General features: G+C 39.3%; 4 protein-coding genes across 4 annotated transcripts; 2 read left to right on the top strand and 2 right to left on the bottom strand.

Annotated features, from left to right (window-relative positions):
* Window positions 1-241: 241 nt before the first annotated feature.
* On the bottom strand, window positions 242-4,262 carry aldh7a1 (aldehyde dehydrogenase 7 family, member A1). The gene is made up of 2 exons (XM_030432674.1): window positions 4,126-4,262; window positions 242-2,500 (listed from the first exon to the last, which is right to left on the bottom strand). The coding sequence occupies exon 2, from the start codon at window positions 2,493-2,495 to the stop codon at window positions 867-869; it is 1,629 nt and encodes a 542-aa protein (XP_030288534.1). The 5' UTR covers window positions 2,496-2,500; window positions 4,126-4,262; the 3' UTR covers window positions 242-866.
* actl6a (actin-like 6A) lies at window positions 4,244-16,547 on the top strand. Its single transcript, XM_030432675.1, has 14 exons — window positions 4,244-4,415; window positions 6,838-6,914; window positions 8,780-8,954; window positions 11,517-11,617; window positions 11,974-12,071; window positions 12,580-12,674; window positions 13,165-13,271; window positions 13,861-13,950; window positions 14,044-14,105; window positions 14,298-14,412; window positions 14,601-14,681; window positions 15,066-15,161; window positions 15,265-15,351; window positions 15,797-16,547. The coding sequence occupies exons 1-14, from the start codon at window positions 4,391-4,393 to the stop codon at window positions 15,875-15,877; spliced, it is 1,290 nt and encodes a 429-aa protein (XP_030288535.1). The 5' UTR covers window positions 4,244-4,390; the 3' UTR covers window positions 15,878-16,547.
* Window positions 16,548-16,782: 235 nt separating this feature from the next.
* On the bottom strand, window positions 16,783-19,178 carry mrpl47 (mitochondrial ribosomal protein L47). The gene is made up of 7 exons (XM_030432676.1): window positions 19,023-19,178; window positions 18,508-18,656; window positions 18,340-18,400; window positions 18,161-18,257; window positions 17,846-17,976; window positions 17,235-17,330; window positions 16,783-17,138 (listed from the first exon to the last, which is right to left on the bottom strand). Exons 1-7 carry the CDS (start codon window positions 19,154-19,156, stop codon window positions 17,027-17,029), a joined length of 780 nt encoding a protein of 259 aa, XP_030288536.1. The 5' UTR covers window positions 19,157-19,178; the 3' UTR covers window positions 16,783-17,026.
* A 163-nt stretch (window positions 19,179-19,341) lies between these two features.
* Window positions 19,342-22,763, top strand: ndufb5 (NADH:ubiquinone oxidoreductase subunit B5). The gene is made up of 6 exons (XM_030432677.1): window positions 19,342-19,526; window positions 20,213-20,295; window positions 20,684-20,750; window positions 20,862-20,923; window positions 21,258-21,364; window positions 22,547-22,763. The coding sequence occupies exons 1-6, from the start codon at window positions 19,409-19,411 to the stop codon at window positions 22,665-22,667; spliced, it is 558 nt and encodes a 185-aa protein (XP_030288537.1). The 5' UTR covers window positions 19,342-19,408; the 3' UTR covers window positions 22,668-22,763.
* Window positions 22,764-23,030: the final 267 nt, after the last annotated feature.

Raw genomic sequence — 23,030 nt, 5'->3', positions numbered from 1 at the left:
CTTTGACACAGAATCCAAATCAAGGAACACATTTTTTCCCTTTCTATTGGTTGCCTAAATCAGTGGCTTCAGATACTTAAGTGACAATTGCACAAACTAAGGATCATAAAAACGACCAAGCTGCAACGAAACAGCTGGCACGCCTACATGTGCTGAAGTTCATGTCTAACTGTTCTTTAAGGATTAGTGCCACTCCTTCCAACATTCTCTTTAATATTTCACAAAGAAAAGTCCAGCCAAGTCCACATGTCAACATGGAGTCTTTTATTTGTTGTTTTATTGCCAGGAAATCATAGTGTGAGTCTTACGCTTGCTGGATGCAAATCACAGTGTATTAATGCTGAAAAAATAAATGCCAACAGCCTGACTTTTAAAAGGTATTTAGAAGCCTCTATGAACATGGAAAAACTTGACAAGATTTTAAAGCAGATTGTAAAACAATGATTTAATATCCACCGTAATAATAAGTCCATTCCAGTTTTTCTGCCAAAATAAATTTAAGATTTATTTTCTCTGACAGTATAAAGTATCTGGTACAGCTATCTATCACTCAAACAGACCTTCTAAGTGCTTATAGAAAAGTGTCGACCAGCCATTTGAAAGAACAGTACTTGACCTTTCACACAAAACTATTTTCAAACCATTAGTTCAAAACCAGGATTAATATCTAATGCAACCATCACAGACATATATCTGGTACAGGACAACAAAACTGAAACCCAAAATTACACCAGATTTATCACATGAATTCAAACTGACCTTTCTGTATGCAACGATAAATGTCAAGCATTTGCTTGACAACACTCTGCCACCAAATCATTTAGTGTTGTCCTTTTGGGCGAACGTGAGCAAACCACCTGAAGGCTTCACTCGAACTTGATTCCCTGTGCCAGAGGAAGATCCTTGCTGTAGTTTATCGTGCAGGTTGAACGCCTCATGTACTGCTTCCACGAATCACTGCCGGACTCTCTTCCACCTCCGGTGTGTTTCTCTCCACCAAAGGCTCCTCCGATTTCAGCTCCGCTTGTAGGTATGTTGACATTCACGATGCCGCAGTCGGATCCTTTGGGCCCAAGCCAGCGGAAAACCCGACCCAGATCTTTGGTGAATATGCTGCTGGACAGGCCCTGCTGGACTTCGTTGTTCCAGGCAAATGCTTCCTCTTCTGTCTTGAACTTGAGGACGTACAGAATAGGGACGAAGGTTTCGGTATGGACAATGAGAGCGTCGTGAGCCAGCCCTGTGATGATGGTGGGCTCCACGTAGTTTCCAGGACGGTCCATCACCTTTCCTCCGCAGATCAGAGTGCCACCCTGTTGCTTGGCCTGCTCAATAGCAGCCAGATACTGATCCACAGCTTGTTTGGTGTGCAGGGGCCCATACAAGGTGCTGGGATCCCAGGGGTCCCCGATGCGGACTTGTTTGTAGGCCTTGGCTATCCTCTCAACAACTGCGTCATGAACGCTCTCGTGCAGCATCAGCCGTCTGGTTGTGGTGCAGCGCTGGCCAGCGGTTCCCACAGATGCAAAGACAGCAGAGGGCACCACCAGATTGAGGTCAGCATCCTCAAACACAATGATTGCATTGTTTCCACCGAGCTCCAGCAGCTTACGGCCGAACCTTTCCTGCACCATCATGGCCACCATTTTGCCAACGTGGGTGCTGCCAGTGAAGGACAGCAGATCCACACGCTCATCCTTTGCCATGGCTGTGCCAATATCAGCACCTCCGCAGGTCATGGAGCAGATAGCACCAGGCAAGTTGTTCTGCTCCAGCACCTCAGCCACAATCTTGGTAACTGCAACACTTGTGAGAGGAGTGGTTGGAGCTCCTTTCCAGAGGCAGACGTTGCCGCAGGTAAGAGCAATGGCGTTGTTCCAGCCGTAGACAGCCACAGGGAAATTAAAGGCAGTGATGATGCCAACAAGACCAACTGGATTCCACTGCTCAATCAGGGCATGGCCTGGTCTTTCTGAAGGCAGGACGGGTCCTCCAATCATTCTGGACAAACCGACGGCATAATCACAGACATCAACGTACTCCTGAACTTCTCCAACTCCCTCAACATAGATCTTGCCCATTTCTAGAGACACCAGACTCCCAAGGACTTTGATCTTCTTCCTAAGCGCATCTCCAATCTGCCTCACAATCTCCCCTCTTTTGGGAGCTGGAATATCTGCCCACATCTCCCAAGCTTCCCTCGTCTTCTGGACAGTTTCCTCATACTCTGCCAATGTTGCCTGGGTCACTCTGGCGATCGGCTCATTGTTGGCGGGGCAGTAGGACGTGATGACCTCCCCACTGCCTCCCCAGCTACCGTTGTAAACACCAGGGTTGTCCTCTGACAGGCCCAGCTCTTTCAGCCAGGAGTATTTGGGCTGGTTGATGAGGAGACCTGACATGGCGGCTGACTGCTGGCAGTGGACAGATGGTAGTTTATTTCTCAAGAGGAGCCGGCTGTGCTGGGCAAGGGTCAGAGTCAGGCAGCGCTGCATGAGTGCTGGAAGCAAATCAAGTCAAAAATTAATTTCAAGTTCAAATATGCTTGAGGAACATTTGTTGACAGAACAATCTCACCGCAAGGATAATATGAGCTCGTCCATATGCAGAGGGCATATGAGAACAATCTCACCACAAGGACAATTGTTCTGACTCGGGCTGCAGATTTTTAACAAGGGGGAAATTGTTTATTTGATATAATTGCAGAAAATTGTGAAAAATGCCTATCACAATCTCCTTGGTCCCAAGGAAATGTCTTCATAAGTTTAGCTTTGTCTGACAGTCTAAAATGCAAATGCATTTACAATAATCTAAACTGACTAAATCTGCAAATTCACATATTTCAGAAGCCTGAACCAGAAAATGTTGACAATTTCCTCCATTAACAACTTATTCTATTAGCAAAAATATTTTGCCTATCAACAAATTAATAACTTGACTATTGATTTCAGTGCCGATTCTGTTAGCTGCTGAACTTTCAATTTCAAATTAAATAACTTAATTAAAAAAAAAAAGTTGCATCAGCTGTGTTTTTGATGAAGGTTCTCAGTCATCCAGGTAATGAAACTCAACTTTAAAAGCCAGCATAGTCCCCTCCAGTTAGTTAGATCAGAAGAAGCCTCTTGGGTGAGAGGTCAAACTTCTTAAAGAAACTGAAACAAGTCCAGTTGAATACAACAATGCTGTGTTGTATTCCAACGCAGGATACAGTGAACTTGAGCTACAGGGAATGTGAGCAAATAGTGTCAACAGGTGTTGACCAGGGAGAGCTGGTACAAAAATAGGAGCCGTTTGTCATAAAAAAAAACTATTCTTTATGAATGCATAATGTAAGTACAGTGGAAGACATTTTACTCGACAATGAAATTAAGTGAATACTCAAATGACCAACACAAGATTTATCAGCAACAGGTTTGGTCATCTATTAACTGCTTATCATTTTATTTAGCAAAAGAAAGGCAATAAAAAAATATCCACAGCAATCTCCTCAAAATGGGCATTTTCAGGTTTTCAAGCAAGGTACAAGCAATTTGAAGATATCACATTGGGCTCCCTATTGCTTATTTTCTGCTATTTAGTAGACCATGTGTAAAAATGCATTATATTCTGAAAAGAAAACTGCAGAAAGAAAGTCAAATGAAATTGAATCCACAAGTTAAACAATAGCATGTAACTGTTAATAACTCACTGGTTACAGCTGATGTTATACTGGTTGTATAATCATGATCAAAAAGTTACTCAAGCACGTTCACTCTCTGCGCCTGCGCCGTTAATCCAACTTTGAACACCCACGAGGCTGTGGCAAATTGAACTCGTTTATGACACTGAAATAGGCAACGAGAATATCGCATAATTTAGAACAAAAGCATAGTTGCAAGTTTGCATTTTTCAAATTAGACATTCCTCATACCCGCATATCACCTTTGCTACTTTTGCAGCTGACGTGACATGGACGCCGAGATCAGTGTCAATCTTGTTGTGTCTAAACGACCGTGACTCAAGGTCCTGCACTTTACACTCAAAAACATCACTCTGGTGTTATAACGACTGCACTTACACTGTCGCCATGTCAGTTTTTAACGATTAAAAGTAAGTTCACGCAACTTATAATCGGTTTTCACTCACATTGATGTCAGGTTCAGTGGGCCACGTCCACTCCAGAGCATGGAAGAAGCACTTGCGGTCTCTTAATATCTCCGTCACAGCTGAAGCGGAAGTACCGATGCTGTGCTGCACTCTGATTGGTCAGCTGCCTCTACGCAGTGTGGCGCCCGCTTTGTTAGATTGATCCATGCTAACACATTTCCTTTGTTGTGATTAACCGTTTAGCGGTTGTGATTCTGCTTTAATAACTTATATCAGGAAAGTTGCCCTCGAGATAACTTAGACGATGAGTGGCGGAGTGTATGGAGGCGGTGAGTGGGGTTTTATGACTATAATATCAAAACTGCTGTCCACGTTTTCCCGTGCTGTAGCTTTAGCCAGCTTTAGAGTTAGCTAGCTATGCTAGCTGTGCTAACGTTTAACTAGCTCCTTGGTAGGTTGATGCTACATTCATGTTAGCATGTTTTATCGGCACGCATTTAAGAAAGTATACATTTGTTAACACTTTAAGTGCGGCGTGTGATGGCTTAAGCTTGCTTTCTGTATGCAACAATCATTCAAATCAAGCCCGATACCGCCTAGCTAGTGAGCAAGGAAATGAATGAAAGGGGGCTTGCCGAGCTCATGAACACATCCCGTCCCGTTTGTGTAAGGTTAACGTTAAATATAGATTTCTTAGAACTGTGACTGAGCTTAAAACGTACCTTAGATATAAATTGAGGTTAGGGTCGTTCGTTTTTTCCTCTCTGTTGACGTTATATCCAAGAGAGAACTTTACAACTATAAAAGACATAACTTCTTTAATAAGTGGACCTGGAGAACAGTACTCTACCCATGATGTTAATCAATAACCATGAATCGATTAATCGCCATTAAGAATTTAGCTGATCAACCATGCATGAATCGACAATAAGATCTTTAAGTATCTTACAATAACAGATGTATGCTTTTCAAATCTATCCAAATATAACACAAGATACTTGTGTGAGAAATGTCTTTCATTAAAATAGAATTAATTTGTAGTTTGAAAAATACAAAAAGACATTTGACACAGTGAAGCCATATAGTTTTTATTGGTTTGATTTTGTTGCCAGTTGTTGAACACTGATAGACGGGAGCGCCATTATCAAAATGACAGTCATTATTTTGTGTTATTTCATTCAAAATTAAGTAACTTTTCTGTTTGCTTTATCTGTTCTTAGCTTCAAGTCTGATTATACATCACACATAGATCATGTCAGTAGTTAAAACAGTTTTCTAAAGGGAAAATGTTCAACATATTTCATATGTTATTGTTGATGAGTCGCTAAACGATTGCACTTAAAATTTGCATCTCCACTCTACAATAACAAATAAACAATAGCAATATACTTTATATTTTATGTTTGATCATGGTATCGTAACATATACATTTTTGTTACTAAAATGTTTCTGACAAAAATCCAGTAGGAGCAACATGTGTAGTGACTTGATGAACAGTACATTTTGATACACATTTTACTTTATGATGTAGCCTATATTGCGCAAAGAGCATGACATTTTAAGCATCAGCTGTGTTGGCTGGAATGAATTAATGTGTAGGTAGCTTTGTGATCTGCACCAGTACTGAGCAGCATATTGGTATCTCTACTAGGGGTAAAAAAGCATTTGATCTGATTATCAATATTTGTTTTTTTTTTCTGTCAAATAGCAGAGAAAATAAACAATTTTAAGTCCTACTTTGGCTCTGATGCAACATCTTCTCACATAATGTCTTGCCCACAACAATAGCTAATTAGTAACATTTCGCAATTAATAGCCTACAAACTGAATCTGAATCTGCAAAGTAACTAGTAACAGTACTTGTACTTAGTTTTATGAAAAAGCCACATCAGTCCACTTTCCAGCTTTCTGTGTCTATTCTCTCATCTAATCCATGTTGACTAATGAATTCAGCTCTACAAGTTATCTTTGTCAAGTTTTAATTGGTGAAGCATTGAACAAGTGCAAATATTGTAAAACATATATAATATATTCTATACCTAGCTTGTCATTTATAATAAGCAGTGTACTCTCAGTAAAGATTAAAAAAAAGAAGAAGCTAACGACACATTTTAAGAACAATACTGAAAAAATACCAGAACAGCAATCTCAAGCTGAAATCAGCAGATTAAGTGGCAGAGTGGGGATTTTTGAAGTGTGTAAACAGCTGATGTGTTCAGTTTTCACTTTGTATGGTGGTGTATGGTTTTAAGGAACTGCTCTTTGTGTGCTCAATTCAGTGGAGAGATATATTGCAAGAAAGTAAAATCAGAATCAGTATTCCTTTTATTAGTCCTGCAAACAAGCACATTTCTGTGTCACAGCAGTCGAAGGAGAGTTCAGTTTAACAATAAACAATAATAGAAAAAAATAAACAGTATAATAAAAAATAGAATAGATTTGTATATACATAATATGTACAATATGAACAGTGTGACAGTGTGTTGTTATTAATAGATAATAAATATGGGTATGAATGCCTTTCGTAATTTGAGAGACCAGAGTTGGACTCTTTGTGGAAGATTTAAACCGCACTGCCTTTCCTCTGACGTGGATCATAGTTTCATGTAAAAGCAAACACAAATATAACTGAAAATGGCTGATATCAATATTTTGTTCATATAGTGTATCATTGAATCATTTACTGTAGTTGTTGTATAAGGTTTTCTTGAATTTACTTTTAAATTCACATCCCTTTTCTCATTTCTTCAGATGAGGTGGGAGCTCTGGTGTTCGACATTGGCTCATACTCTGTGAGGGCTGGATACGCAGGAGAAGACTGTCCCAAGGTAAGTGGATCACTCATGACCTGATTAACTATCTGTCTTTTCTTCCTCTGTCATCTTCATCTTTCCCTCTGAGGGTACGTCAATGTCATGAAATGAGGGCTGTCACCCAGGAGACTGAAGCATTAATTGACTTCAGATCGTTCTGGAGTACTCACTAGGTTTGATTTATCTGTGCTTCGGGTGGGGATCTTGGTTTTGTAAATATTAGTTTGTTGAGAGAAACGTCAGAGATTGCCACAGATTAGCCATACTCTAATAAATGATACTGTGAAGCAGTGTACATGTTTTGATAACTTTTTATTGCAAATGTTTACAAGAATTGTAACTTGAGAAATAAGACTTTTCCTGTCCTGACTTTCTCAGTCGCTTATAACAGCTGGACTGATTTCCAAGGTGACGTTAAAGCACACTTTAGAGTGATTCAGCTCCCCTGCAGTGCTCACAGTGTGCAACATTAGCTAACGTTTGCTTAGAAATAGATTATGCTCATGGCAGCAAATGACCAGCAGTAGGGTTAGTCCAACTATAATAAAAGTGTATTTTTCTTTTTACCTTATCTCTCAACATGATGCCGAGATGAAGTCGATCATGTTCACTCTTTTGGCCCGTTTAGGATGCTCCCTCATGCCTACAGAGTGTAAGCTTGAGCAACAGGATGCTTATGGCAGTTCATTTAACATCCAGACGTGACGTTAATAACATAGATTTTCTGAAATTTCCACATAGTTCCTTAAATAAGTGTAACATTGGAGTCATAGAAATGCCAGTGTTGTTTGCCCTGTTCATCACCTTAAGTGAAAATCAATTCTCTTTTACAATCGTGCCATGTAATATAAAATCTGTTTAGAATAAAAATCTTGTCAGCCAGTGTGCATTAATGTGTAGTTAAGCTTTATAAACAAATTCAGCTCTGATTGTTATGTCTTATGTTCCTCTCTGATTTGACCCAAGCGTGATAATTTGCCCTTTATCACAGAGAGCATTTTATAATGTAAGTTATTGTTGTCAAAAATTATCTATACATGTCGTTTCTGAATTTTTAAAACTACTTCAATACAACTTTTGTTTTTGTTATTTTGGGCAGTAGCGATAACACCAGTACCAGCTGCATACTTTTGCTCTGCTCTCTGACAGCGAGTTGACACATGCACATTGCAATGCCTACATAGCTTCTCCTCCTCCAGAAATGAATTAACTCAGATGCTGGTATTCTTAACACACAGTACACAAGCCTTGTTATATCTATCTTTTACCAAAAATTTTAAATGCTCTCAATTTTGTGTTTTCTCTGTGGTATTGTATATGGTTTCAAATATTGTTAGAATGATTTAGAAAGAACTGCACTAGTCACAGTAGGAGAAACGCAGCTGTAAATAATAATGATGGCTGACTCCCATTTAGTGCCATCAGTTTCAGAGTCCAGCTATCGTGCATGCTCTCTTGCTGTCACACTGTCGTGACTTACTGGGACACTTGAATAGAACATTGACATTATTTGTAACACATATCCTTTTCCTACTATGGCAAGTCAAAATACTGATGGGAACAAAAAGCAGATGGGACAACTTAAGTCTTGCTGTGCAGACATTGTTTATGCAAGATGAATTAGTCAGTACGAGCCAAATCTTTACACAATGAGATCAGGTACTTTTGAGCATTTCAAAACAATTGTAATCTTTGTCTTTTTAGGACAGCAAAGCATTGCCTCACCTTCACAGTTTCACAAACATGGAAGTTTTGTAATTCATTGTTTGGGGTGCAGTTGATCTAACAGTTTTTTTTTCATCAGATATGGATAATAAAAATATTATTATAATCAGAGGGTGTGAGAATGTCTTCTTGACAAGTTTTTTGTTTTGTCTCAGGCTGACTTCCCTACGGTGATCGGTGTGACCCTTGACCGAGAGGATGGCAGCACGCCCATGGAGACAGATGGTGACAAGGGCAAGCAGAGTGGTACCACCTACTATATTGATACCAACCAGCTGAGGGTACCCAGAGAGAACATGGAGGTCATGTCTCCGCTCAAGAATGGCATGAGTAAGTGTTAATTCATTACGTGTGACTTATTTATTTTTTATTTTTCATGTAAATAATATCCAAAGAACTTTGGTTTTTAAAAGCCACCCCGTGCTTGTGGACATATATCACCTACAACCCACTTAAATACACATGTGTTGTGTATTTGTATCTGTATATGCTTTTCAGCATTTCTTCTGTCGTTGACTGTGACGTAAATTCACTAATGGATATTTATATTTCTGTCTGCTTGATGCATATCCATAATTAGTCTGTTTTTGTCTGATGGCCAACTTATTAGATGAGCTCGTCACAACCCTGACTGACGTATAGATGACTGCTATTCATCATGAATATTAATGAGAATATTTGAAGACCGTCTAGCGGCCTTTTTATGGAAGGCCCATCATTGGTTTGGCTCCATTTCTGTCTGACGTATTTGCCCACCCTGATAGGTTCTTGTCAAATTGTGGTCGTGTCGAACATCCAAAGCCAGATGCGGGTCACATTTCCAGAGCTGTCCTTGGTGCTGATGTAGAGTTGAAAGCAAAATAAATAACTGTTTAATTTTGGATTATTTTTTTCAAAGTGTTGTCCTGAATTACCTGTACTTGTTGCTGTGCTTTTCTTAGATCTGTTCAGTGTTATTAAGCTGAAACTATATTGTTTCTCAATTTGATAACTGTCATCCAAACAATGTTGAGGCTGACAATGATGATGATTTATAAAATGTCAGAGAAAATATATTATGATTATAATCACTATAATTTCCCAGAGGCCACAGTGAGTTTTTCAAATAACTTATCTTAGTAATATCTTAAAAACTGATGACAGTTAATTTCTATTGATTTATATTATATTGACCAATCAGGTTTGAGACATTTCAAGCCAAGGTGAAAATGTACGTACACATCTACAGGTGGGTCTGATTTCTGTCTGGAGAATCAGCAACAGCAGATATGAAACGAGCGCTCCGGTGCACTGACCTAGCTGATGATGCTCATCAGAATGTGGTCCAGTGGAGTTTGGCAGTGAGGCTATTTAGGGACAAGTGTGACACAAATCTTAATTGCAGCAGAATGGCACCGTGGGACCACAGGCTCCCTCAGAGGACTGACCTGGAACATTGGCGCATGGCGCTCAAATTATTATCCAAAAAAGCTCATCATCGCTCTATTTTCTCCACCACCCGACCCAGCGATGATGATGAAAGATACACGTTTTTTGTGACGTTGATTTTTATGTAGGCCTGTAGCCAAGAGTAAAGTACAGACATACCCTGAGAACATGGGTACTATGTGCTCAAGATGCGTGTTTGTGTACAGGACTTACAGCTGTGGTCAAAAGTTTACATGCACTTATAACAAAAATGTCTATCATGGCAAACTTCAGTTCCAGTGATTTCTACATGTCTTATTTTTCTGTGATGGAATGAGTGGAAGACATACTACTTTGTTACAAAAAACATTCATGAAGTTTGGTTCGATAATGAAATTATTATAGGTTTATGAAAATGTGACCAAATCTGCTGGATCAAAAATATACAGACTGTAATTCTAATATTTGGTTAAATGTCCTGTAGCTTTTAACTCCTCCTCTTGACAGAATCTGTGAAGTTCTACAAACTCTGTTGGCTTCCTGGCACATACCAGTTTCTTTTGCTTTTCCTCATCTTCATTATTCACACCAGATCCACTGACAGCAAAACAGCCCCACAGGATATTACTACCACCACCATGCTTGACAGCAGGTGTGCTGTTGTTGAGGTGAAAAGCCTCACCTTCTCACCTAAAAACATACTGTTCGTTGTAACCAAACCACTACATTTTTTGTTTCATCTGAGCGCAAAACTTTCTTCCAGAAGGTTTTTTGAACTGCAGCAAACTTCAGTCGAGTTGTAAGGTGCCGCGTCTTGAACAAGGGCTTCTTTCTTGCACGGCAGCCTCTCCGCTCATGGCAATGCAAAACACACTTGACTGTGGACACTGACACCTGTCTTCCAGCAGCTTCAAATTCATTGCAGACTTGCCTTTGGTGCTTTTTGGTTGACTCTTGACCATCCTGACCGCTTTTCTCTCAGCAGCACATGATAGTTTGTGTTTTCTTCCTAAATTGTGGCAGTGACACAACTGTGCCATGCACTTTATACTTACAACAAATGTTTATACAGTTTATCTTCGGCCCTGTTACTGCTTTGAAATGGCTCCGTGGTACTTTTCCTGACAAATCAATGATGTGGTCTTTCGATCAATGCTGGGCTCTTTAGACCTGGGTGTGTCAAACAAGCCCTTTTTAAAATGGGCCCAGAAAAGACACCGGCTATTATCAATTATAATCATGCAGCATTTGATTGACACAACTTTTTATAATCAAAATTGATCATTTTTTATATTTAAGTTCGCACCAATAACTGTACACCGATTCCTAAAACTAAACAAGCAATTTAAACTTCTTTGTTTCTTCTTTGTTCTCACCTGTACAATAGCCAAAAATATTATATGATCAGTAATTTGAAAGTGATTTCACATTTAACAAGTTCTTTCCTCGTTAATGTCCTTGTTTTCTTCTATTCCATGTTTATAGTTGAGGACTGGGACAGTTTCCAGGCCATTTTGGATCACACCTACAAGATGCATTTCAAGTCTGAACCCAGCCTGCATCCAGTGCTCATGTCAGAGGCATCGGTGAGTTAGCGTTTTTACAGCCTGGAATCTGAATAACACAGGCTGGGATACTTGATCTGTGAATGTAAAACATGAAACAGTCCAAAATGCTAGCACTTTCGAGTCCTCTAAAAACAATTATTAAAAGTCTTATTTCTTAGAATATAAACTTGTTAATTATATCTCACAGTAAGTAGCTGTAGACAGACTCGTTGGAGATGCTGTTTTTTTTTTTTAGCTACAATCAGATGATTGTGATGCAAGGAGAGTTTGTTTTCCTGCACCAGTCCTCATTATCTCTTGAAGAAACTTAGTAGTTTGTGTTCTGCTGACTGTAATCAGTAGTAAACATCCTATTTTCTGTTTTGTGTCTGCAGTGGAACACGCGAGCGAAACGAGAGAAACTAACGGAGCTGATGTTTGAACATTACAACATTCCCGCCTTCTTCCTCTGCAAATCTGCTGTGCTATCTGCGTATCCTTTACTGGTCAACTTCATCCAGAAGAAGTGTTGCAACAAACAATTATTTTCATGATCTCTGTCCTAATCTTAATCCGCTGATTGTTTTCACATTAAGCGTTTAGTTTAGAACATGTAAAAAAAAAAACTGTTAAAAGGGCTCATCACAATTTCCCTGAGCCTAAAGTGACTTCTTCGCATAGCTGCTTTTGTCCAACCAACAGTTCGAATTCCAAAGACTTCATTTGCAGTGATAAAATTCTTACATTTCAGAAGGTGAAGCTAGCAAATGTTTGACATTTTTGCTTGAAGAATGGCAAAAAAGATTAATCAATTATCAAAATAGTGGACAAATAATTTTTCTTTCTGGTGACTATTGATTCATTGAAAAATTGATGTAGCTCTATCCTGAAAAGGACGACACGGAGCGACTGTGGGTCAATTCACAGTCCCCTCTCATGTTGTTACTTCTCTCTGTCAAATGTTGAACTGCACTGCATTTCCTTTACTCTGAGTACCTCAGCTTTGCCAATGGGCGGTCTACAGGCTTGGTCCTGGACAGTGGCGCCACACACACCACAGCCATTCCAGTGCATGATGGCTATGTCCTGCAGCAAGGTGAGCATTTTTTCCAAAATCGTCACATGGTGACTATCTACCTGCAGATTAAATTTGTCTAGCCTAGTGAGGAAATTCAACATCTCAGAGGATTCATGTACATTTTATAGTCCTAAATCCTCCATTGATGAATGTGTTTATCCTCTATGATTTTGTGGTGCCATCTGTTGGTAGGAGCTTGCATCTCAGCCTCATCGATTCAGCCAGCTGTTTCTACAAATGTTCAGTTATTACCAGCCTCTGTTATTATAATGAACTATTGTTAGTGAAAAGTAATTTTCATTTAGCCAACAGGTTTGTTTGTCCCTGGATAGTGAGTCAGCGGATTGCTGATCAGAAGACCTTGTAGTCATTAAGGGCACAGCAGGGTCATACTGATGTATCACGTTGAGCAAGTTTAAACAGAATGTGTAGTTGCTGTGACATATGCAAACATGGTTGAGATTTACTGCACTTCTTTGAGTCATTTGTTATTTGATCTGTCTTACAGGAATTGTCAAATCTCCCCTGGCTGGAGACTTCATGAGCATGCAGTGTAGGGAGCTTTTTCAGGAATTAAGTTGTGAAATAATTCCCCCGTACATGATTGCATCAAAGGTAAGGTATTTCCGTGGAAACCTAATTTTACTGATTTAATGTCAGTGTTCCAAGTATTTGGCATGTGTTGCTCTGGCTGTTTCAGTGAATTTCTTTAGTTCTTACTGCACATGAAAGAGGCATTTAAGTCAGCTAAGTGCAGTGTTGGATTAAAGCTGGAGAAGTGAATAAGTAAATTTGAGAGGTGCAGGAAAGTGAAGATAGTGTCTTACAGATACTTAGATGTGTTTTTAGTGTCACAATAAAAACATTCATGCAGTGATCTGGAAAGGCTTTGTTCTGTTAACACTGTTTGTACTGATCTGTCTTTTTCCTGTCAATTTGATTATTGGGCTGCTGATGGATGGGTTGATAAATAAAAGAATCCAAAGTAATGTCCATTTTTAAAAACAGAATGATAACTCTTTTGGCTTTTCGGTTCGCATATGTGGACAGACAAATGCAGACAAGTCCAAATATGACTAGGAGGTTTCAATTTAACTCTTTACTGCGGGGCCGAGTTCATCATGTGCGTACACCGTCTGTATTGGTACTTGTTGTCACCTGTTTCCATATCAGGCAATGTTGACTACTGTGTTTGTCTTTACAGGATTCAGTGCGAGAGGGATCCCCAGCCAGCTGGAAGAAAAAGGAAAAACTACCTCAAGTCACCCGCTCATGGCACAACTACATGTGTAATGTAAGCAGCAAACGCTTAACTCCTGGTATGATTTGGTTGATATATATTATGTTTAATTGAATGTGGACTTACCTGTTCTTTTCCTGTTTGCAGTGTGTGATCCAGGACTTCCAGGCATCTGTGCTGCAGGTGTCAGACTCGCCATATGATGAACAGTAAGAGCATTATTTGTAGTTTACTATCATGATGATGATGATCTGTCCATTACGTAGAGACATGCCTCACTCCAGTTCAATAGACATAATGATTTTCATTATGTCTTACTTATTTACTGAAACCTCACATGAAGAGTAAAAATGTCCTCCCTAAATAACAAACTAACAGATAACCCCCTTCACCTCCATTAGGGTCGCTGCACAGATGCCCACTGTGCACTACGAGCTGCCCAACGGCTTCAACTGTGACTTTGGGGCTGAGAGGCTGAAGATACCAGAGGGGCTATTTGACCCCTCAAACGCCAAGGTGTGTGAGCTCACACTCAAGACACTCTTAGTTTAATTACAGAGGTAACAGGGAAGCAAAAATAGCTAAACATACTCCATCACTGAGTCTTGCCCTAATTCAGGGAAGCTCTGTAATGAAAACTTTCCCAGTGTGATCCTTAATTTGTCTTACAAGTTTATTATTTTTGTCTTTTGTGATCACTTCAGGGCCTGTCTGGAAACACCATGTTGGGAGTCGGCCACGTGGTGACAACCAGCGTGGGAATGTGTGACATCGACATCCGGCCGGTGATTATCCAGATGTTTTAGACAATTGAGATCTTATTCAAATTAGCAAATAAATTGAAGGTGTCAAACTCTTTTTGTTGAAACTACATTTTGCAAGGAATGTAGATGAATCCAGAGAGGGGAATTTTAGGCCAACACGCAGCTTCAATTGAGATGCTGCTTAAAATACTTATTAGCACTGCCTTTGCATTTTCACGTATTTGTTCTGTCCCAGATATTGAGCCAATAGTACAACATTACAACAATGTGTGGTTATCAGGGATTTTTTTTTTCAACATCTGATAAAGAGCTGTACATTGGTAAGAGTGCCTGCTTGTGGCACAGAAGTTTTTGCTGTGAAAACCAGAAACTCTGATTCACTGATCTTTTTGACACGTCTCTCAGGGTCTGTACGGCAGTGTGGTGGTGACTGGAGGAAACACACTCATTCAGGGCTTCACAGACCGACTGAACAGAGAACTCTCCCAGAAAACCCCTCCGGTAAGTTAATGCCAATGCTACTTTCTTCCTTCAGATTAACATTGATTTTACGTGACACTCCTGTTTCCCACCAGAGTTTGACATGTGTGTCTGTGCTTTGCAGAGCATGAGGCTGAAGCTGATAGCCAACAACACTACAGTCGAGCGTCGGTTCAGTGCCTGGATAGGAGGCTCCATCCTCGCTTCACTTGTAAGGACACAAAGCAGTCGAAACTTTGATTTAGAATATATCAAGATTTTTTTTTGGCAGTCTGTCATGGGATTTAATACCAAAACTCCAGACTGGTGACTTGGCCCTTGGACCATCAGGTTATTTAAACCCTTGCTGATGTTTTTGAGAACATGAAATAGGGTTCTGCACAGGAGTCCCATGGCATTCATACCCATAGATTTAAAGCAGAATTTTACATTTAATCTCTGTGGTAATATTACATGGATGAATTCTTCTTTCCTCCTCTTTTTTAGAAGGGCAACATTTTTAGAGTGTGCAGGTTATTTATCTTTTTTAACTTTAAAAGCCATTATTAGCTGTAATTTGATAGAAGTGGTGGCAAAATGAGGGATAACTGTTAAACATTTTGCTCAACAGCTCTTGTGCGAATGTTACCAAAGAAAATATGTTTTCTGTCTGCCAGGGAACCTTCCAGCAGATGTGGATCTCCAAGCAGGAGTACGAAGAGGGAGGAAAGCAGTGTGTGGACAGGAAGTGCCCTTGATTTTTACATTTGGCCAAAATCACCTTCCTCGTCACTGTCTTTGCCACAAGCTCAACATCGTGAGTCGTTCACCTCTGACCCAGGACTCAGGAACACCTGCGGATGATCACTTCTTTTGTATTTGTTTTAAAAAAAATAATAATTGTTTGTCCATATACTGCCAGTCTAGGATTTATTGTGAAAATCAGAAAAACATCTACAAAGTAAACTGTGTCGCCATGATGAACTGAGGTTTAAGTTCCTTTGTTTATATCATGACAGTCTGTTGCCTTATCTTTAGGATTGTTGGTGATTTGTTGAAACCTTACATCCACAAAAAAAGAGAAATCTGACAAAAGCCTGATCTTGCTACCTGTTTTCCATGCCTTTTATTTTGACATGGTCCAAGGTTAGTTTATTATCACACTGGATAAAAAGCAATCCAAGGTTTCTGCAGAAAACTGACAAGATAAAATGTGGGTGATTTGTATTTGGAGGAATGACCTCACAGTTTGGGGTCAATGTCTTTTGTTCATAAGCCTTTCTGTTTTGTGTAGTAAGTAAGCTCATCAAAGGCTGGTCAGATCTTGCCTGTGCTTATTGCTGTGAGTGTCAACTCAAATAAACCTGTATTTAATTTTCACTTTGTCATTGGCTACATTTGGTCAAAATAAAGTCCTCTTTTGTTAAATTATTTCTCTAAATGAGTTTGACATAAACTATAGTAACCCACTTTCATATACAAGGTTATTTTAATTCTGAGTTTTTTCGGAATTAAGACCAAAGCGGTGTCTTGACCAAGAACGTAGTAGGTTTACATTTAAGCAACAGTATCATGTAAATGTAGATTGCATAAACACATTCTTAATTTCTCCAGATTCACATGATTTCCAAACCTTAAATATTCATCTTAGGGACTAGAAAACTTGACAACTCAGAACATGGTGAGGTTTAATATTAAGTATGAAAACGGTGACCAAGTTCATGTAGCATAATTTATAGGATCAAATAACAGCTGGACAAATAAACTTATCACCTACATAGAACAAGAGTGAGACTTCAGTCATTTGACAGGAGCTGATTCAGAATATTTAACTCAGCAGATGAGATGTTGAAATCTCCATTCCCAGGGGCATCTCCAAATTTTGACTAAAATTTGAGCATGAAATTTCACGGTGCTGAAACTTTCATTTGAGGAAACTTCTCCATAAGTTTGGCCAGAGTTTTCTTCTTTAAGCTGGCTTTCCTGGCCTTCTCTCGAATATGCTTCTCTAAGCGTAGCCTTCAAGACAAAAAAAGAAAACAGTTTCATAAGAACACATATCCATCTTCTACATTGACGAAAACAGCACCATACTGCATGTCTAACATATCTTACCTGATGTGTGGTTCGACAAACTTGGGTGTGTAGAACTTCTTTCGCTTGTATCTCTTATTCATGTACCATGGAATGGCATACTCCTTGAATCGATACCTGAGGGGAAAGAGAATGAGTGTACATGAGTAATGCTCACATTTTCCTTCCAAGGCTCTTTAAGAGATGCATCATCATCAGGTGCATCATAGACCAGCTGCAACAAGTCTAAAATCAGCTTTGCCTACACTAAAACAATTAATCTATGAAATGTCAACCATTAAATTAATCAACTATTTTAATTGGTTGAGGATAAAAAGTCAAATGATCCGATACTCGCCTCTTAAAAATAAGTATTTTCTGGTTTCTTTTCTCTTCCATAACAGTTAACTTAATATCTTTAGGTTGTGGACAAAACAAGACATTTGAGGACGACATCTATGTCTCTGGGAAACAATAACATTTTTCATTTAGACTACACAACTAATCTATTATTTGCATCCTTGTATGTGCACAAAATAAGCCGAGACCCACACGTGGAAAAACAGCTCCACAATGCTACCAGAGAGTAATTAAGAGATCTATATTTCTGTCTATGTATTTGTAAAACAATACTGTAGAGTCTCTGCCCTCACCAGTAGACATATCCAAATGTGTTCTTCCTCCAGTCTCCTGGTCTGCCTTTCTCCTGTCCTGTCTGCAGGAGACGCAGTGCAGTCTCTCTCTCAGTCACCACCGTCTCTAATCTGATTATCGACCGCTCAACCTGTGAGGAAGAAAACAGCAAAACTGACCTTCACATGGGCTTCTACTTTAACAGAAATGACAGCAACAATAATGGAAGTCAACCCTGCATCCAATTCAGCTCGATCAATGGCTGAGCCAAGTTGATCTGTCATATGTAATTTATAATTTCTACAGTAATGGAGAAGATGTCCGCTCATACAAACCTTCCTTAATCTTTCTGGACTCGGCATCTGAACCCTTTGCCGCTTTGCTTCCTGCTCAAGTGTGAGCAGCATGTTCTTTTCTTTCAGCAGCACATACCTGAGATGGAATTAGAGCATTACACACAGCTGATAGATGTTTACACTCTGTGCGGCAGCAGCGGAATTTCAACAGTGCTTACCAGAGTTTGTGTAAATCTTCATTGCTCTTTGTTCTCAGTTGTTTGGCAGTCCATGGTGCACCTACAAAATTATTACAAACCACATAAGTGCGAAAAGCTGGTGTGGATACATTTGGACTAGACTGGTGCCACAGTAAACATAACACACATAATGCTTCAGTGATGTACCTGACTTCACAGAGGTTTCTCCCCAGTTCTCGGGGAGGTCAAAGAACTCTTCCAGCCCTCTTCTGCTGATGGTTGTGTGCAGGGCTCGACACTGACCCAAATAGCTGGTGGGAGTGGACCAAGACAGGGCAGCAAGTGGAGACTTTCCCCTGGTGGGTGCAAAATATTTCGAGGTCAAAATTTACAAAAATGTGTCCATAATAAGCAGTACATATTTTAAGTACACTGTCAGATTGTTTTTCCGAGTTGTACCATGTGAATTTCTGCCTTTAAATACATTACATAAATAAAACCTTCTACAACTTTATTTACTGGAAACATGATAAAGACCAACCTGTAACTGAAAACATAATCATTTAAACCTAATACCGTGATTAATGTGTCATTATAAATGTAATCGTTGATGCTGCTGGTCAATAAAGAGTAACGTTAGGGCCAGCGCTAGCTACCAACACGTTGACGTTAACATCGGCCTTAAGTCATGTTTTAGTTATACACACCGCAAAACTGCTTACCTGTAAACATGAGGCTGGTATTTGGTGAAATTTGCAGCACAGTGTGGAGTATTTATCGCTGAAGATATCCTCAAGACATTTTGAAACTGTTTGCAAAGAGTCAAGACGCGTCCTGCCGATGAGGACGCCGCCATCTTTGCCAGCGTCCCACCCACATTACCCATCATGCATTTGTCGAAACCAAATATATATATCTTTTATTTTTACTTTTAAAAATTTTAAACATAAATTTAGGTTGCCAATTTATGTACTGCACCTACACAAAATTACCACTTAAATAGAATAAAAATCAACACATTTATCCTAATCAAATATGGCGGTTTCCGCTTCTCTCTTTCATCAACCAATCAGAGATCGTGTTGTTGAACCGTCGTCCCACAGTAGCGATGGTGGGGATGAGTGTTCTCAGGTCTGCTGCTGCTTTTGCAGCCAGACTGAGTCCTCTAAAATCTGGAAATAATGCGGCAAATTTACTCACCCGAACAATCCCACGTACAGATAAAGGTAAGAGACCCTCTGGTGTTTTGAGAAGTGACATGTTTGACCATAAAGGTGGACGTCTCTTCTTATGACCTTGCGCCGGGGATTGTTAGCTTATGCTAACATTGGCTAGCTGACAGGTAGCGTTTGTCCTACTGTCAACAAAAAGTAAAGAAGTTAGATTAGTTAGTAAGTTAGTTACAGGTAGCATCTTGTCAGCTAATGACATTTATAAACGGCCCTTATTGTTTGATATAACTGAAATGGTTTTGTAGCTGTCACAGTTGTTTTATTAGCTATAGCGTTTGAATGACAATACTTCCCCACGTTATTACATTTGTCATATAGCGCTTATCACTTTTAAAATGTACGTACACACATACAGTACACTGATATGAGTATTTGTAAGATTTAAGAGTATATTGTAAAAAGAGATATACAAGCAGACAAATATTGATGCCAAGTTATAGCTGTGACAATAATCATAGTTTAAAATTTGCCCGGCCCTGATTTATGTAAGACCCATTAAGTTCTGATCATCAGTAACGTGGCTTTAATGTGGCACTGTGTTCAATTTAGTCACACTAAAGTCATATAGGTTCAGAACAGTGACCTGTTGAATTTACATTACAACACAGCAACCATAAACCAAGTCCAACTTAAACTGGGAAGTACATGGTCATGACAGTATCCCCTGCTTTGTTTTGCAGTGGCCATTCGTTGGGGTCATGGCAAGAAAATGTTTGTCATCAAACCCACTGACTACTATGACAGGAGATTTCTGCACTTATTGGTGAGTACTGTAATACCATCTTATTGCCTGTTATCATGATAAATTAGGGGTTATCTGAAACCCAAATTTGGGAGCGTCATTGAGTAGATAATATGATCAGTGTTGATAACCAAGACACTAAAGTCATGCCCTGCTGTACCTACTCATTTGAAGTTTGAACAGGGATACTTAAAGCCTGCAATGTTACATTATTCTAATCTAGTCACAAAGGCGGATGCTCATGTCATGTTAATATTTAGTTGATTTACTAACATTACATTGAGCCAGTAAGTGTTAAAGCCATAGTGGACCAAAGGGCCGAATGACCAAATGTCTTCATCCTTATGAAAAACATACATATTCAGTATTTCATACTTCATTCATATTTATCTTCTAATTTTCTTCTCAGCGATATTACATCCTGCTGACGGGCATTCCTGTGGCTATCATTGTCACAAGTATAAATATCTTCATTGGTAAGTAGGCATATGTCTCAAAGTTCTTTCGTGTGTTTTAGTGCTTTATCTGTAAATGCCAGTGTGTACATGTTACTTTGAGTTGAACTTGAGTGTGATTGTGTTGTTAAGGTGAGGCAGAGCTGGCTGAAACCCCAGAGGGCTACGAACCAGAGTATTGGGAGTACTACAAGGTATGTAGCCAGCATCTTATTTCGTCAGTTCTTTCTGGAGCGCTTTTTTGTGTCACTAATCTGAACAGGGACTCAGAGAAGGGTGGACTGCATGCATTAAAATATAGAATATGGAATTGGGCATCAAAGTGATGATATACCAGAACTGTCTTTGCCAACCTTCAAAACAGCTGTGTTTGCCTGGTTAGAGTTATGTTAAGGATTTAGAAAAATGTAAAATGATCATATCTAATGTAGTCACAATAGTGGTTCTACTAATTGATCACTTAATTCAACGGGAAAAAAAATGTCTGGTTTATAAGTAAAAATACTTTTGTCTTGTGTGTCCTTGCAGCACCCCATCACCAGGTGGATTGCGCGGAACATATGCGATTCCCCAGTGAAGGACTATGAAAAGATGATGGCTGCAATCCAAACAGAAAAAGAAAAGGCAGACTGGAGGTGAGTTTTGTATCTGGTGTGTTATGTTGACTTCTGTCACCTAAATCCTGCCATGTTTGATGGCCAGAAAGCAGTTGTGATTCAGTGGTAGTGAAAACATTTCTAACTATCTTAAACTTCTGCAGTGTATTTCATTTCATTTCATTGCATTTCTTGCAACAAAAAAAGAGTACAGTTAGTATTGTGGTACTTTATGTATTGCAGTCAGTGGTGCCTTTGCTTTGAGCCTGAATGCATTGTATAAGATCAGTTTAATAATTCAGTGATATTTCTTTTGAATATTAAATTGATTGTTTTGAAGGTGTAAATGAACAGATTCCAATTAGATAAACATACTAGGAACCATGCACAGGAATCTAGCTTACATGCAGTAAGCTAGATTCCTGTGCATGGTTGATTGAATTTCATTCTGCCAGCTAATATCTGACTTGACACAACAGATTTCATGTTGTCGAAAGGATTGTTGTTTGTCAGTGAATTTACTTTGCACTAAACTGAAGGTGTTGATGAGGAAGCTTTGACTGTGGCTGTCTGCCAAAAACACTTATTCACTTATAACACTGATTTTATCATTGTAGTATTAATTAAGAACTCTGAATCAATTTTGCTCAACTAAACTTTTTTTTTTTTCCCCGCACAAAAAAATGCTTATTTATTGTTACGACTGAATATAAATATGTGATGTAAACTGTCTTTGGTCAAAGGGAACTTTAATGGGAGGTCGGATTTGATGTTTGACCATGTAGAACCTGTAAAGGGAGCATCAGCCTGTTGATGCATCAACTGGAAAATGTAACTCATTCGTGTTTCTTTATGTCGGGTTCAGGTGGGACTATGACGGTGTATTTAACATAATGCCTCAATAGACACTTCAAAACAAAGCAAGACTGACATAACTATGTGCATCAATGACATAGAGTACACAACACAGTCACACATACATGGTTTCCAGCCAGGTTTCTGTTTGGGGTGAATAAATCGCACAATGATGTTGATGAAAACCATTGTAGAAGCCTTAAAGGATGGTGGATTTTTCTGAGGAAAGACATTTTTCCATGACATGTCATGTTTATTCTCTCTCCTGGCTTTGTGAAAAGCGAGTGAAGGGTGTTTTAGCACTTTACTCGTTTTCCATTTATTGTGTGTGATTTAATTAATTCTCTGCCCGTTTGCCATCAACAGACTGACGGAGCTGGAGGTGCGTCGGCAGATGAGGATGAAGGGAGACGGCCCCTGGTTCCAGGTGAACACCCTCAACAAGGAGCTCATTGACAACAGCCCTAAGGCGACACCTGACAATTGATCCAGACATTTGTGTCATCAGTACATCATGCCGATCAATCTCACTGTTTGTACATTTTTCCCTTCCTGCGTAAATAAAATATCTATATGTACTCTATTTTTGACGTCCACTGTCTTTATTGACTTTATTCCGCAAAAAAGTTTTGGGTACATTTATTTGAAATCTTTGTAGATTAAGCTACATTGCAGAGCAGCATTGGGTCACTGTAGAGCATATTAACTATATAAATGGTTCAAGGTTTAAATCCACGAGCTAGCTAAAAGGCTGCGTGGGTTTGCTTTGGGTGCTTTTGTGTCCTCTGACAATCGAACTATATACACAATGGGTGAACTAGAGATTGCCTAATTGCTAGTGTATCTAGAT

The sequence above is a fragment of the Sparus aurata genome, chromosome 11, assembly GCF_900880675.1.
Source record: "Sparus aurata chromosome 11, fSpaAur1.1, whole genome shotgun sequence".
NCBI lineage: Eukaryota > Metazoa > Chordata > Actinopteri > Spariformes > Sparidae > Sparus > Sparus aurata.
Note: the sequence above shows the minus strand (reverse complement) of the source record. Positions and strands in the feature narration are given on the sequence as shown.

Excerpts from the sequence above, each read along its gene's own strand:
- aldh7a1 (XM_030432674.1), bottom strand. The coding sequence starts at position 2,495 with ATGCAGCGCTGCCTGACTCTGACCCTTGCCCAGCACAGCCGGCTCCTC.
- actl6a (XM_030432675.1), top strand. The coding sequence starts at position 4,391 with ATGAGTGGCGGAGTGTATGGAGGCG. Across the intron at positions 12,072-12,579 it reads AAATCTGCTGTGCTATCTGC|CTTTGCCAATGGGCGGTCTA; the intron begins GTATCCTTTACT and ends TGAGTACCTCAG. Across the intron at positions 15,162-15,264 it reads TCTCCCAGAAAACCCCTCCG|AGCATGAGGCTGAAGCTGAT; the intron begins GTAAGTTAATGC and ends TGTGCTTTGCAG.
- mrpl47 (XM_030432676.1), bottom strand. The coding sequence starts at position 19,156 with ATGGCGGCGTCCTCATCGGCAGGACGCGTCTTGACTCTTTGCAAACAG. Across the intron at positions 18,401-18,507 it reads AGAAACCTCTGTGAAGTCAG|GTGCACCATGGACTGCCAAA; the intron begins GTACATCACTGA and ends ATAATTTTGTAG. Across the intron at positions 17,977-18,160 it reads GTCCAGAAAGATTAAGGAAG|GTTGAGCGGTCGATAATCAG; the intron begins GTTTGTATGAGC and ends TCTTCCTCACAG.
- ndufb5 (XM_030432677.1), top strand. The coding sequence starts at position 19,409 with ATGGTGGGGATGAGTGTTCTCAGGTCTGCTGCTGCTTTTGCAGCCAGA. Across the intron at positions 20,296-20,683 it reads GGAGATTTCTGCACTTATTG|CGATATTACATCCTGCTGAC; the intron begins GTGAGTACTGTA and ends TTTTCTTCTCAG. Across the intron at positions 21,365-22,546 it reads AAAGAAAAGGCAGACTGGAG|ACTGACGGAGCTGGAGGTGC; the intron begins GTGAGTTTTGTA and ends TGCCATCAACAG.